Here is a 15,868-nt window from a genome sequence, read left to right as displayed (position 1 = left end):
TGGATATTTCTTCCCACAATATTTACTTCCCTGGACCCCTATCAGGTAGGGCGACTGACGTGATCCCTGGAGTGAATTTCCTATCTCCAATCCAATCGTCAAGGTTTCTTTTGAAGAGGGCCAAGGAGGCGCTCTGCTTGACATGTATGGGCAGTCTCTGGGTTATGAACGTTTCCTTCCAGCACGTTCTGTTGATAGTGGTAATGAGGTTGAGGTCTCTGAAGCTTGTGGTGCGGAGGAATTGAGATTTCTTTAGATGTAGCATTTCTATTGCAGATGTTACACTTAAGTGAAAGCCATTATATTTTTGTGTGTGTGTGTGTGTGTGTGTGTGTGTGTGTGTGTGTGTGTGTGTATGTATATATATATATATATATATATATATATATATATGCACACACACACATATTTTTGTAAATAACTAAGTATATTTGGAAGTCAAACAGACTTTCATTGGTCTTTCTGTCACTACGTAATCTCAGTTAACACCACTGTTGACATGATAAAGTTGGAAGAGAAGGCAGATATTTCCAAATAATGATAAGGATACCAGTCACAGCAGATAAGCACAGACTCTAATATCCAGTGCGGGCCATAAGCTGTGTAACCAAGAAATTGGGTAGTCTTAGACTCTCACATTTCATGTAGCAAGGTCATTCCACCTTATCTGACAGCTGTCAAGGGTAATAGGCATTGCTTTGTTTCTGCAGGTTTTAATTTTTCCATTTCTTCTGCCGCTACATCAGGTTATTTCTACACAGAGCTCCAGATAAGTCCTCCATGCCTCACAAAGTGGAACAAATTCTACAGTGTAAACTGACAAACAAGATAGAAAGTAGTGGCAAAATAATTTGCATACGATTGGCAGGTCTTAAGTCATCATCTGTAATGAAATTGGATAACATTAAATGTGCCAAAAGTAATAATAAACTGCTGATCTGCAGAAAGGCTGAAGAACAGAGAACATGCAAATTATGGTTAAAGTGGGCATTCAGTCTAATCAAAAAAGAGTGGAGGAGCTATGAACTCAGAACATTGTTGTCAGTAAAGTTGATACAGTCAGTAAGGTACAAGTTGGCAATCTTCGCAAATGTAAATAAAAATGTTAGTCACAGAAAGGTGAGCATAGTGCCAGGTATGCAGCTGCAGTGGTTTAACACACATTACGGCAAGCAGCTGCTATGTTCCATTAATGTTCCGGTACTTTTATAATCCCAGTACCAGAAACCATTAGCTCCTGGTATCATCTGTTTTGCTAATCTCCTTCATAGTATTAACCAAAGGAGTAACTCTAGACTTGCCCTACTCAGATCTGTGTAATTAATTAATCTCCAGTTCCATTCAGTGTTTAACCATTTGGGGAGTTTATTTTAAAATGTATATATAAAACTTTCTTTTGTTCTAAGTGTTGGATCGCCAGTCTTGCTGAAATATTGTGTTTGTGCTGGGAGATGGGAGCAGGTCCTTCCAGTGAGTACCTCTACCCTGTCCACTTTTCTACATTCAGTACTGTTTGTTTGCTTAGGCTGACTGAGAATCATGCACCAATTTATTAGGTGTTTTCCTTTATCTCATTTAAAGTGTACATATTTAGTGTTGTATCTAAAAGCAGTATTGAATTATTAGGAATAATGCATCTTCTCTTTTCTGTCTCATGTTTTTCCTCTGCTGTGACCAGACCCCCATCATCTAATTCCCAGTTAGGGTACCTTCATGGTAAATGCACTTTCAGTGTCTGGAAGGCGTATACATTTATGGCCATAGACACTGTTTTCCCTGTAACTGTGAGCATCGATCCCTTGTTTTTGCAAACCCTCCTATTTGGCTGCTTGTTCTGACTGATCTGTGGTAGAGATTGTGACTTCATTTACAACATTTCTGTGCTGAATGGGTATATATTTTGGTTAGTATTTCTGTCTCCCGTGCTTGTACATTGTTATTGTTAGAGGATCCAGGTAGCTTGGTCTTGTAGATTATTCTGTTATGACCTTTCAAAAGAAGGAAATGAATTCAAGCTGAATGAAGAAAATATTGGATCCATTAGTGCACTTCAAGAAAATACACACTTAAGACTTGAGACTGAAGACAGAGTGGGACAAAAAGGAAAGAAAAAGAAGAAAAAAAGTGTAAAGTCAGAAAACCTAGAAGAAGACAGCGACCCTGTTGTCTCCTTAGAGAATGGAAAGACAGAGTCAGGTGCAACGACTAGAGATGCTGTGCTCGCTACAGATGTAGGACGTTTTAAGGCCGTGGACACTGCTGAAGACATAAAAAATGAAGAAGCTGCTGCCCATCTGTCATTACCTGTGAAGAAGAGGAAGAAAAAGTGCAGGTCGGACAGGGCAGACGAAGTTGTGCTTTGGGATGATGACCAGCAACCTGAAGCTGCAGCAGGAGAAGAGGAGACGGAATGTTCTGACCATCCCAAGGGACAGAAGGCACTGAAAAAGCACGTTGTCAAATCTACAGTGGCATAATATGAAGATGGTCATTACAGTGCCACTGCTGAAGTAAAAGGGGATCTTCTAGAAGTTTCAGATCATTCACGCAAGAAGCATAAGAAGAAGGACAAGGGCAGTGAAATAGCTGGACAAGTTGAATGCAGCCCTACTCTTACCCGTGAAGATGGCTCATTACAATCATTTTGATTTTTACTATTCCTAATCACACGTAAATTTTTGGTGACCTCTCATCCATCTTATTTTGCCTTCTTCTTCCTCAGCAGTTCAAACTTTTTGCCCTCTCTTTGTGGCTAGTATTTCTTCTGTATTACCTTCTATGTCTAATTGAATACCACCAGTCTTTTATTGTACGTCCTAATCTCTGACAGTTGTTTGAAAATGTCTGTCCTGCTATGTTTCCTGTATTTTCCTTTAAAACTGCAAATGACTTGCTTTTCTTTGCTTCTGTTTTGTAATGTTTCATTCTGTCTGCCACCAGTCTCTGAAAACCTCCAACTTGTTATTTTGGTTCTTTTATGACCTATGCCCTACAGGATGGTTACACTGTTTTCCAATTTTTATCCTTTAAGTTAAACATTACTTCTAATGTTTACCCACATCTGTCTTTACTGCAAACTGTCTCAAATGAATAAAAAGTCTAGTTTATAATAATATGAGGCAACCTTTTACAGACTGTAGGCAGGTCAGCTGAAGAGAGACCCCTTAATTTTGAAAGGGCACCTTGCATCTTTTCTGTTATACGTATTTACGTTTGCAGCATTCATTTGTGTCCAGTTAATTTTAGGTGTAATATGTTAATTTTAGGTGTAATATATAAAAGGGGTCTATGTTCAGTCATTGAACGGGAAAATTCCTGAACGGCATTACATTGAAAATGTCATTCAGCTAAACTCCTCATGGGGGGCTGAACCCCCATACCCTGCGCTAATATATATATATATATATATATATATATATATATATATATATATATATATATATATATATATCAACTCCAGGATTGCAGTACAGTGGGGAAAAGGGAAAATTTCCCGATCCCTACCATAATGCGATCTTACTCGAATGGCTTGATGAATAGCATGTCCTATGAAATATGCCATTCAGTGCTTTTTCTGTTTGATGACTGAACATAGACCCAATAAAAGTACATCTTTAAGTACATTTTAAGTATTTCAGTGTACTAGTGTCCTTTGTTAAACTGTTATCTTTGTCTGGAATTACTGTTATGGTAAGTAGTCACATGACGTCTCATTTTCCAAGCATCTAAAACTGCATTTGCATGTGTAATTCCTATCTGGCTATGACAAGAATGAGGTAGATTTGCCTTTCTTCAGGAGCAAGCTTGGAGTACTGTCTGATTTAAGTAAGTTGCTAAGAGTCACATAGTGGGTAAATGGAAGCTGACTGAATCTGACCCAGGACTGCAGGATAACGTTAACAGCTGATCATGTTAATTCTCTTTCCAAATTGCCAGACTGCCCAGAATGTAGTCATACTTCCCTCAGGAAAGTATTAACCAAGATGCTCAGGCCTTGCACTTAATGTTGTTTTCTAGTATCCATTATGAGACTTACTTGGTCACTTAGTCTAGTTAGCTGAGAGAAAAAACAAATTTAATAGGTTTTTTGTTGCTGTCAGAAATAACATGTTGTATGATTAACTACAAGGGACAGTTCATTGAATCACATCTGTTTGAATTGAGTGTAATGAAACCTAAGTTTTTTATTTTTAAATTATTCAAAAGATGTAATATAATTCTGAGTATCTGACTTTATCGGTTATCATTTCAGCAAACTGGGAAGAACACTGCAGTGTAAAAAAAAAAAAAAACATGCTTGTTATATAGCTCTACACAAGAAGGCTTTCCTCACCGCAGCATATTTTCTTCTCACTCCAAAGTACTGCAGCTTGAATGTTCACATATTCTGCTATGAAACAGAACACTCGCAGTTAATCGGACTAATATTTTATAAAAATGTCATTGAAAGATTTGGTTCTTATTTTTTTGTGATGGTCAAAAACTTCAGTTAAATGTGTCTTCTGCATATCTTTTTCAATCAGTAATGCTTTTCATTTATGTTTTTGTAGGGCATGTGGTTGACTTTGGACATTCAGTACTGAGAAATGAAATGGAATATACACAGAGTAAGAAAAAAAAGAAAAGAGAAAAGGATTATGACCTTTCAAACGAAGGAAATGAATTCAAGCTGAATGAAGAAAATATTGGATCCATTAGTGCACTTCAAGAAAATACACACTTAAGACTTGAGACTGAAGACAGCGCGGGACAAAAAGGAAAGAAAAAGAAGAAAAAAAGTGTAAAGTCAGAAAACCTAGAAGAAGACAGCGACCCTGTTGTCTCCTTAGAGAATGGAAAGACAGAGTCAGGTGCAACGACTAGAGATGCTGTGCTCGCTACAGATGTAGGACATTTTAAGGCCGTGGACACTGCTGAAGACATAAAAAATGAAGAAGCTGCTGCCCATCTGTCATTACCTGTGAAGAAGAGGAAGAAAAAGCGCAGGTCGGACAGGGCAGACGAAGTCGTGCTTTGGGATGATGACCAGCAGCCTGAAGCTGCAGCAGGAGAAGAGGAGACGGAATGTTCTCACCATCCCAAGGGACAGAAGGCACTGAAAAAGCACGTCATCAAATCTACAGTGGCACAATATGAAGATGGTCATTACAGTGCCATTGCTGAAGTAAAAGGGGATCTTCTAGAAGTTTCAGATCATTCACGCAAGAAGCATAAGAAGAAGAAGGACAAGGGCAGTGAAATAGCTGGACAAGTTGAATGCAGCCCTACTCTTACCCATGAAGATGGTCAGTATAGTGCCATTACTTGGGTAGAGGGAAATCTGTTAGAAATTTCAAATCATTCGCACAAAAAACGTAAGAAAAAGAAACACAGGTGGAAAGAAAGAGTAGGACAAGATGATTGTAGCCTCAGTATTACCACTGATCTTGCTAGAAATGCATTAGAAACTGTGAATTGCCCAAAGAAAAAACGCAAGTCAAAGAAGAACAAAGAAATGGATTTGGGTTTTGAAGATGCTCAAGATGATGTAGGCTTTACTGATGACTTGAATGTGCATAGTTGCCTTGAAAATGAGACTGTTGCTTTCCATAAGAGAGACATGGGATTTAGGAAAAAGAAACGGAGACATGATGAGTTGCTGAATATAGAAGAACTTGACTGCATTCCCTATGATGAACGCGCAGAGGATCAGAATGCAAGAACGTCTAGTACTAACGGCGTTCCAGACAATAGTGCCTGCGAAATAGAAAGCACTGCTCCCCACACAGCAAAGAAAAAGTCAAAGAAAAAGAAGAAGCATTTGCATCCAGAAGGAATTTCAGAAGAGCATAGAACCACCGAGCAAGAAGATGATTCTGGAAGGTAGGTGTTCTGAAATATGTACACCATATTAAAGTATACTCAAATGATCAACTAAAGATGGACCCCTGCTCTCAGACAAAAAAACAAATATATATATATATATGATGACTTTAATATGTTGTAATAACTTTATCCTTTTCAGTCAGGTGCCTATTGTATATTGTACTTTCTTTGTTGTCTCTAAATATTTCTGTTAAATTCTCTGTAAAACCGACACTGTAGCTGTCAATGTTCTTGTTTTATTGGAGCTTTTCACCCCAGGCATCCACTGAAAATGGGGTCACACACAGATGGACTATCCGGTCAACAAATAATAAATAAATAATGAATGGTTTAGTGTTACTGCCTCATAGGATGCAGCTCTTCAATGTGGCTCCTGCCTAATGTGACATATTTGTGGAATTTGCATATTATCAGCATGTTTTTGTGATTTTGTTGAGTACTTTGATTTCATCCCCCATCTGAAAGACATGTAGTTATATAAATCATTTATCAATTCATCCTTTGATAACCCTTTTAATCCTGTGCAGGGCTGTAGGTGAGCTGGAGCCAACCCTGATGGTCAGTGACCACAAGAGTATGAAATAATCCTCTACTAGGCATGGCATTTTTTTTTCTGTGTAACTTTTGCACTGTTCACATGGTTCTGATGTACGTATCTAGCTTGTCAGTCATATGATAAAAGAATCCTGGAAATTTACTGGAACTGAAAGAATTCCGTGACTGAAATTGTTGATAAAACACATTTTTGATTGGGTTGGGTAGTAGTGAAAGCTCTTATTAATTTTCATAAGGCTGTAACTTCAGGACTGTTTTTTTTCTTCTATACCTGCTGTACAAAGTAAATTATATGTAATCCCTTGTCTGCCCTTTATTTTTTATTTATTTTTTTTGCTCCTCATAGGACTAGGCGTATGAGGCTGTTTATTGGAGGCACATGTTTCGCTAATTACAACACCTGTGACTGACAGGTTTATTTATGGCATTGCTTTCTTGAAGGCATTGCATTATTTGATATACATAAAATATGGTCAGATATTCTGAGTATTGTAACTTGGAATGATTTATAATATATATGTAGTACGGTATAAAGTACAAGAAGCAACAGTGGTGCAGCAGTAGCATTGTTTCCTCACAGCAATGGTTCTCCCGTTCAATTCTCAGCTAGAGCGCCTTCTGTGTGGAGTCTGCATGTCCTACCCACGGTTGAATGGAGTTTGAAAGACATGCGTAGAATGGGTGTGACTTCATTGAAGGTTGGGCGTCGAGGTGGCGCCTCGGCACCCGTAAAAAAATCTACTGCAAATCATTAGCAGACCAGAGTTCTGCTGTAGCGACCCCTAACCGGGAAAAAGCCGAAAGAACAACCGTATAAAGTACAAGTGAATATATTTGAATGCAGCATGTGTCTGCTCCTCTTTTCTCTGCATGCCTCTCTCACTATTTCTCTGTCTTCTCCCAAGGTATCCTTTCCTGCAACTATTCACACTCACTTCTGATGTCTTCATACCTCTCTATATAATGATATGCTGCTATCCCTGTTGCATAAGCCATCTCAGTCATTATGGCTACATCTTACCCATAAGGTTCTGCTAAGCAGAATTCCATGTTTCGACATTGCAAAGTTCTTCTTGAGTGAAATTTATTTATTTGACATTTGTTGACCAGTATAGTCTGACTGAGCTAGCGCCCTTTTTCAGCGGAGGCCCGGGGAGAAAACTCCGCAATCATATACAGTAGTTAAACACAATTTAGACAGTTTATAGCCCATTAATAAGAAAAACAAATACAGAGTTGTATCACAAAGTTAAACTAGTCTGCACTTGAATAACACAAATTGTGTCAAATGCAGTTTGTCAAGCTATTTACAAGATCTATTCATATGTACAACAGGAGAACAGATAGTTCATTTAGAAGCAACTTTGTATGTCCATGCAGTGTTTTGATCAATTTGTCACCTGGTTCAGAAGTAGCATTTTAAATACCATAAAGACGGTAAGTTAAGAAGCAGATATGTTTGTTCTGATAGTGTCCAGAACATAATAAAACACTTGGCCATCAGTGCTGTAGCATATTCCTGCATCTGTAAATATGTATATAGTTTTTAGGTTATCTTTGTATCTCTAAATGTTTTGTTCATTTCTTTGGTGATCTATTGACCCAGGCTGTGCCTGCAAATGGTCCATTGAGATCAGTGCCCTACCTTGGTAAATTAATATAAATAAATACATACATACTTTGAAATATGTTGGCGGCCATGGTCGTGCAGCGGTTAGTGTTGTCGCCTCACAGCAAAAGGTTCCATGGTTCGATCCTTTGCTGGGGTGCCTTTGGGTGCCTTCTGTGTGGAGTCTGCATGTCCTCCCTGTGGTCGCGTGGGTTTCCTCCGGGTGCTCCGGTTTCCTCCCACATCCAAAAGACATGCTGTAGGTGGATTGGACACTCCAAATTGGCTGTAGGTGTGTGTGTGTGTGTGTGTGTGTGTGTGTGTGTGTGTGTGTGTGTGTGTGTGTGTGTGTGTGTGTGTATGTGTGCCTTCTGTGGAAGGTTGGGCGCCGGGCTGGCAACTCGACACCGTAAAACTCCACTGCCAATCATGAGCGGACAGGTGATCTGCTGTGGCGACCCCTAACCGGGAAAAGCCGAAAGAAGAAGATTTAGAGTACTTTAAAAATACATGTGGCTAGATTTTCAGACGGTCATTTATTTAGGAACATATTGATCTGGTTCTTGATGGTTTAAAAGTATGCTTAAAACATTACAATACTTGTAGCGACAATACCAGAACATTGAGATGAACAAACATTTATTATATATTTTAGTGAAGAGATAGTCTTGAAAGACCCTGTATAGCCCCTCAGAGGAATCGTCCTAGGTGCAGTGCCCAGAAAGAAAATGAAAAATATACTGAAGTCTGCAGTTGCACTCTGGTAAGTACCAGTGGGCCCCCCCAAGTGGCCAAGTGGGGGCCTGCGCCATCTGCTAAGGCAGGACCACCTCTTGTAGACAAGAGGTATCCAAATTGCACAAGGCAGTAGAAACAATGATTAGAACCTTGAGTGAAGTGTACCTTATAAAACGTAGTCCCTGCAAGTTCCACAACGTGAGCAAAATGTGACAGTAGATGTTCTAATCAGCACATGTCTTGTGGAATTCTATGTTAGTTGAAGTCGGCCAAATGCATCACCCGAATGAGATGAGGCCAAAACATTTACTGTAGCTGTAAAGTCCCAGGATGGAATAGGTGCGTACTCTGGGCATTATGTCTTCAATATTAGTGAAAAGACTTGAATACTTTTGACACCATGCCCTGAAGTGGGTGAAAGTCATGAAAGATCTGACCGAGGTTATGCACTTTAGATTATTTTAGATATTAGACAGTTTATTATTCACCGAGAATGAGTATAGGTGTTTGACTTGTAAGAAACACGTGAACGGGACATATCAGACGACAGGTTTCTCAGATTTCATTTGCAGCTGTTTTAACTCGGCCCTGCTTTTATCTTTGTTTAATTGCATCATTATTATGGCACTTTTTTTACTACGTTTCGCAGGTTGGGTATTGGTGTTATTTTTCAGTTCTACAGACAAACCACCAGTAAAACAAGGTAGTTTGTACAGGAATGTGGTGTCATCTGGTCTTCCAGTTCCTGGAGGAAATGATAAGGGCACTGAGGTCATTGTCAGAACACTGGTCAGAGGCAGCGATTTTTTTGTAGTGTGCCTTTCTTTCTTTCAGCCAGTGTTTAAGTTCGAACACAGCAGAAGTTAAAGATGCTTAGCATTCAAAAATTAAACCCAGGATGGTGGCTGAAATCAAAGCCATAGGTATCCTGTGCATCTCCCTGAAAGGTTTCCACTTCATCCAGTAGTAGTGAGTGCACACAAATGGATTCCAGCTCTCAGTACATGCAGAGATAGGTGGTCTGATCTCACTTGTAAAGAGGTTGCTTGGCTGCATCGATAGGGTGAAGCAATTGAAGTAGTGTAATCCACGTGTTGAGAGAGCACCATATGCAAATAGGTTCATAGGTTCATACTAGGCTATCTGCCCTAGGGCATTTATAAGCCTAGCCAGAATGTGTTTGGCTTTTGCCACCCATTTTAAATTAATTTTGCTATGCCCTTTTTCGAGGTTAGTATACTGTGCCTCTGTCTAACAGTGACACAGAAGTGATACCCAGGGTAAACCTACGATCTCCCATCCACTCATCAAGATTCCTCTTGAAGAGAGTCAATGAGGGACTCTGCCTAACCTGGACTGGGATTTTATTCCAGAGTGAAGGGAGCCTCTGGGTTATGAATCTGTCTCTCCAGCATGTCCTATTTATTTCAGTGCTGAGGTTCAAGTCTCTCGAGTGCGTAGCTCGATGGGATTTGGATTTTCTGAGGTGCAGCATGTCCATTAATTCCGGGTTGGACATGGCTTTATACGTCAGGCACAGATCGCCTCTGAACAGGCGGTATGCCACTGAGTTGAGCTGGAGTTTTTTTAACCGGGCAGCATATGGCATCTGTTTGAGCCCTTTGATCCTCTTGGTGAGGTACTTTTGGGGTCTTTCCAGTTGCTGCAGGTGTCTGGTAAGGTACATCCCAAACGGGGCATTGTACTCAATTATGGGCCTGATGAGGAGGCACGATGACCTCCCCTGATCTAGATGTGAATCCCTTCATGATTAGGTGGGCTATATAAAATGTTTTTCTAACCACTTTGGCCACGTGGTTGTCAAATGAGAGATTGCTATCAACCTGGGTCCCCAGGTCCCTAATTACTTCTTCTGTACTTAATGGATTACCACCTGTGTGGTAATTTGTGGGCACTTTGTTTTTGCCAAAGGGGATGACTATACAGTTTGTGGCATTTAGCTTGAGGCCATGGCTCTGGCACCAGTTGTCTGTTTCTATGAGGCCCTTTTGGAGGATGCTTGTGTCGGCTGGAGAGTCGATTATGGCGCCCAGTTTGCAGTCATCTGCAAACTTGGTCAGCCACAGTCCTTCCGTGTTGGCCTGTACCTCAGAGAAATATATACCGAACAAGAGAGGTCCCAGGACTGAGCCTTGTGGGACACCACTTGTAACTGGTTTGGAGTCTGACATGGCTCCAGCAATTCTAACCATGTGGGTTCTGTCCTTGAGCCAGTTTGCAATCCATCTAGTGACATAGGGGTTTATATTTAAGCTGGTGAGCTTATCTATAATGCCCGAGTGGGGTATTGTATCGAAGGCTTTTGCGAGGTCCAGGTAGGCTGTGTGGACCACCTTCCCCTCGTCAGTGGCCTTGGTGAATCAACCAGGTTTAAGAGGCAGGATCTGCCCTTAAAGCCGAACTGGGTAGGATCCAGTGTCTGTAGGTCCCCAATATCTTTATTTATGAGGTCTATGGTGATCCTTTCCATAGCTTTGCAGACCAAGCTAATCAGGCTTATGGGGCGATAGTTTCCAGGATCCGTTGAGGCACCACCTTTATGGAGAGGGACCACTGTTGTTGTACGCCACTCTTTGGGCACATATCCTGTAGTAAGGCTGAGATTGAACAGTAGTTTTAGGTTTGGGTTTAGCTCTTCTTGGAGTTCATGTAGGACGCAGCCCAGGACACCGTCTGGTCCCATTGATGCTGTGTTTTTTGCTTTGGAGAGGGCGGCTCTTACCTGAGCATCTGAGATGTCAGGGGGGCAGCACTCTGCTGGGATAGATATTTGCCCTTTTGGTGGGGAGAAGTTTGCGCTGAACCTGTCAGCTAGGATGTTGGCAATGTCTGTGGGTTCAGTGTATTTTTTGTCATTTTGGACTAATTCTGAGCATATCTGGGAATTACCACCCAGATTCCTAACATAACTAAAGAAAGCCTTGTGATTATCCTTAGTGTCCTGTGCAATTTTTCTCTCAAAGCTGGCCTTAGACAATTTTATGAGTGCCCGTAGTTTTTTGCTAATACTGATCAGTGATGCCTTCCCTTTTTGGGATTTTGCTCTATCATTTAGTAGCTTCCTCCTTCTATTGTATAGTTTGTTTATGGCTGGGGTCCACCAGACAGGATGTCTGCCTTTGGAGCATTGGGTCTTGGTTTTATTTGGGATCGCATGATCCATGCATTCCTGAAGGTGTTCATAGAATGCGTTTATAAAGGATTCTGCGGTCTGGGCCGTATTTTCCACAGGCCCGGGGGCTTTGAAGGATTCCACCTCGGTTTTGAGGAGTGTGAAATTTGCTTTAAGTTTTTCACTGTGGTTTTCTGGGCAGGGGGTGGGGTCGGGATGTTATTGTGAATTTGGTGGGCCTTAATGGAAGAATGGAGGCAGATGGCATTATATGCTGACTAGGCTTTCCTTTTGCTGTGCTCTGAGGGAGTAGGAGAATGGGGCATATCCTGACGATCCTGAAGGAAAAGTAGTAATATCCTGATGATCCTGAAGAAAAAGTAGTAAGAAGTTAGATTTTATTCCTTGCTAAGTAGAAAATATATTGATTGATCATTCCAGGGTGTTTTCTTCACACCAGCAGCTGTTTCCATACTAAAATAAACAGTTCCAGAATATACAGAATGAGCTCTTAAGGGCCATCTCTCACAAAACTTCATGACTGAGGACTTGGAGGTCACTGGAGGCAGGTGGCACATTATCCTATTTGACTGGCAGCCATGATATGGAAGATTACTAAAGAGGACCAGATGTGAGGAAGCTGGCTGTTTACCTGAAATTTCATCATGTAAATGTGATTTGTTTATCTTGGTGTATTTGCTCCTCCTCGGACTGAGCGGTGTGGTGGAGTTGCCATTTTGGATGGGCTGAATGTAGGTCTTCATGATTTATATTGAATTATGGATGAGAAGGGTGATGCAATCCCTGCGTCATTCAGCTGCCTCACTTTGCTTTATTCTCCACTTTGATTCTTGACCAGGGTTCCTTCTATATGTATGTTGCATGTCCTTACTGTGTCTGTATGGGTTTTTAGCAAGTTTCCTGCCACATACCAGACAACTGTTGTGTATGAATTGGCATTCATCCAAACTGCCTGTAGCAGTATGTGCCCTTTTCGAGTAACTCTGAACACTGTCTTTGAGAGAGTGGTATGCCATTTCAGATTAGTTTCATTCTCTTGTGCCCGTTGAGTGCTGAAAAAGACTGCCTCTCCCTTGCAACCTTCTATTGGATTAAGTAGATCATTGTAGAATGAGTGTAGATGCACACACGGAGGAATTATGTCACCTTTAAATTGCTGACAGTAGAGCTGGCAGTGTGGGAGAGTTAAATGCTACAAAACACATCTGAAAGATGGTATTTATTTAACATGTTTACATTTTTGTGCTATTAATACCGAATTGTTGACATGAAAGTACAGAATGTTTTTCATAACTATACGCCACGCTTCAAATCTTGGGTAATTTGTATTGAACTGTCAGTATAAAAGCATGGTATCCTCTGCTTTTGGGGGACTATGCAATGTATTTGTGTCTGGTTTAGTAATGGACTCCTGAAATATACCATGATTGAAAATTAGAAACGGCACAGAGTTGTCATTAATTCCTTTATGATGCAGTAGTGGCAGTGCTGAGAATTCAATTTCCATGTATTTTTTTTTTTTATTTTTAAAATCTTAAAAAATTTTATATATATATATATATATATAAATAGTTTTAAAATAAAAAAATGTCACCATCAGAACACCCAAGCACATTTTTTTGTCTATTTATTTATTTGTCTTTGTTTACCGGGAAAGTCCAACTGGGTAATACCCATTTTCAGCTGAGCCCCGGGGAGAAAGGCTCCATTTGCTTACATTGTGTTATACAAGGTTCGAATTAAACACAGAGTGGTTGCATTTCTAGTTACATTTTTACACAAACAGTAGTTATGCTTATACATTTTAAGATTTTACGGCGGTGGAAGTTACTAAAAAGAAAGCCTGCATACAACTTAGTGGATTGTACAGGCAGCAGACAGCAGTTATGTATAAAACTTGTTTTGTCATTTCAGTGAGGGGGTTGAAAGTATTCTGAATAAGGAGAGTATTTGGAGAGTATCGTATGGTGAACACAAAGTCTTAACATGAGCATGTGCAGGACCAGGATTGGTTAAGATTTATTTATTTATGTAACTTAACTGAGAAAGTCTAGCTGGGACAGAGCCCCTTTTCAGCGGAAGCCCGGGAGAAATGCTCCATATGCATGTCTTTGGAATGTGGGAGGAAACCAGAGCACCCCGAGGAAACCCACATGAACACAGGGAAGACATGCAGACTCTACACAGAAGGAACCCCAGCCAAGAAATGAACCGGAGAACCTCTTGCTATGAGGTGACAACACTAACAACTGCACCACTTTGCTGCCCACGATGCTGTTTAAACAGAGATTTAAAATTATTGAGTTTGTTGGAGAGTTTTATTTGTGTGAGAATACTATTCCAGAGTTTAGCAATGTATTTGGAGTTGAGCAAGTCTTTTGCAACATTGTTTGACTTATGTAAGTAATAATTTGTTACTGGAATGGAGGTCCCTTGCTAGACAGTAGGGCAGTAATAAGTTTTGTAGTTCAGGGCATTTTTCTGGGTGATGAATGAGTTTGTGTGCTGTAGTTATTTGTGAATATGTTGGGTAGTTGTGCAGTTCAAGTCAGTTTAATTGCTTTAAGGTATGACAATGGTGGGTCCTATGAGGGAAATTGGTGGCAAATTTAGCTGTTTTATTGTAGCAGGAGGCAAGTTTCTTTCTTTGAGTATTGTTTAAGTTTGTTAGGATAGGAGCAGCGTATAAGAGAGTCGGCAGCTAGACTTTTTCTTGCAGTATCTGTAAGGAATCCATTGATCCTATAAAAGAAGCCTAGTTTCTGGTGTGTAGACTGAATGGTGTGCAGTATATGCTGATCATATTTGAGACTTGTCAAATATTATAACACCTAGAAGTTTACTGTGAGTTACAGTTTCATTGACAGTATTATTTGCAGAATTTATAGAAAAAGATTGCTTTTTATTTTGACAACTGTTTGAGGTAAAAAGCGTTAACTTAGTTTTCTTGGGGTTGAGTAGGAGGTTTGATTCTTTGAGCCAGGTTTCTACAGAGGAGAAAGATTTTTGGGTAATGTCTTGGAGCTTATTTGTTATTAAGGCTGCCCATACTCACATTGAGTCGCCTGCATACTGAACTAGCATGGGTGAGTGGAGGTGTGGAAGTAGTTAATAAATATATTGGATAGTACAGGACCCAGGATAGAGCCCTGAGGGACACCTGTAGTAAATTGTTGAAAGGATGAGTAGGTTTTTTGCCTTCTAGATAGGTAACTAAGAAACCACAACAAGGAGTATTGTAGAAGTCCTGTTGAGGAGAGTCAAACGAGCAGTTGCTGGTACAGAAGGAGTAATTAATGTAAAACTTCCAAAAATTAAAATTAATTTAATTTAATTAAAGGAGACACAAGCAGATGCATAAAGCAACAGTAACATAGTCTAGTCTCTCTCTAGCTCCTCATATTGCAATTTTCCTAAACTGTTGCCTTCCAGTATCCCTTATTGGCAGCCAAATCAGCAGGAATGAATGGCCAATAGCCAGAGGAGTGGATCAATCCTCACTACAAGAGCAAATTTAAGTTTCAACTGAGTTTCCTGCTGTTTGAAGAGACTGTTGACAGAATCACATTTAGTGGGCTTTCATGATGTTGTCCAAGTCGAGAACAAGCAGGAGAAATAAAGGCAGTCAGATCTGACTGGTGTAATGCAGAGTACTGCAGACAGTCAGCAGTTAAAATCAGAAATGGTTGAACATGATTCACTGATGGAATGACTGCAGCAAACAACTTCTCAGCAGCAAATAAACTTAGGTGAGCAAAGGCCTGTTACTGCAACTAATTCAAAAACTAACAGACCTGCAAAACCATGCAGTGTATTTAGAAAGAGAAGTAGATGGTCAAGGAAGTGGATCATGCAATAAGAATGTTGGAAAAATGTTGGCAAAATTGGGTCTTCCTGAGCAAGAGGAACTAGCAAAGTTTATTTAAATAAAGCTACGAGAGAGGGAG

At 40.2% G+C, this 15,868-nt stretch overlaps 1 protein-coding gene across 1 annotated transcript in view; it reads left to right on the top strand.

Moving 5' to 3' along the window:
- TTF1 (transcription termination factor 1) overlaps positions 1-15,868 on the top strand; it is a 280,172-nt gene that overhangs the window by 8,470 nt on the left and 255,834 nt on the right. The window contains exon 2 of the mRNA XM_044058464.1: positions 4,551-5,862. Within this exon, the coding sequence (XP_043914399.1) occupies positions 4,592-5,862 (1,271 nt within the window). The 5' untranslated portion in view covers positions 4,551-4,591. The remainder of the gene's footprint in view (positions 1-4,550; positions 5,863-15,868) is intronic.

Source organism: Protopterus annectens, chromosome 16.part0 (genome assembly GCF_019279795.1).
Source record: "Protopterus annectens isolate FY-2018-M chromosome 16.part0, PAN1.0, whole genome shotgun sequence".
Lineage (NCBI taxonomy): Eukaryota > Metazoa > Chordata > Ceratodontiformes > Protopteridae > Protopterus > Protopterus annectens.
Note: the sequence above shows the minus strand (reverse complement) of the source record. Positions and strands in the feature narration are given on the sequence as shown.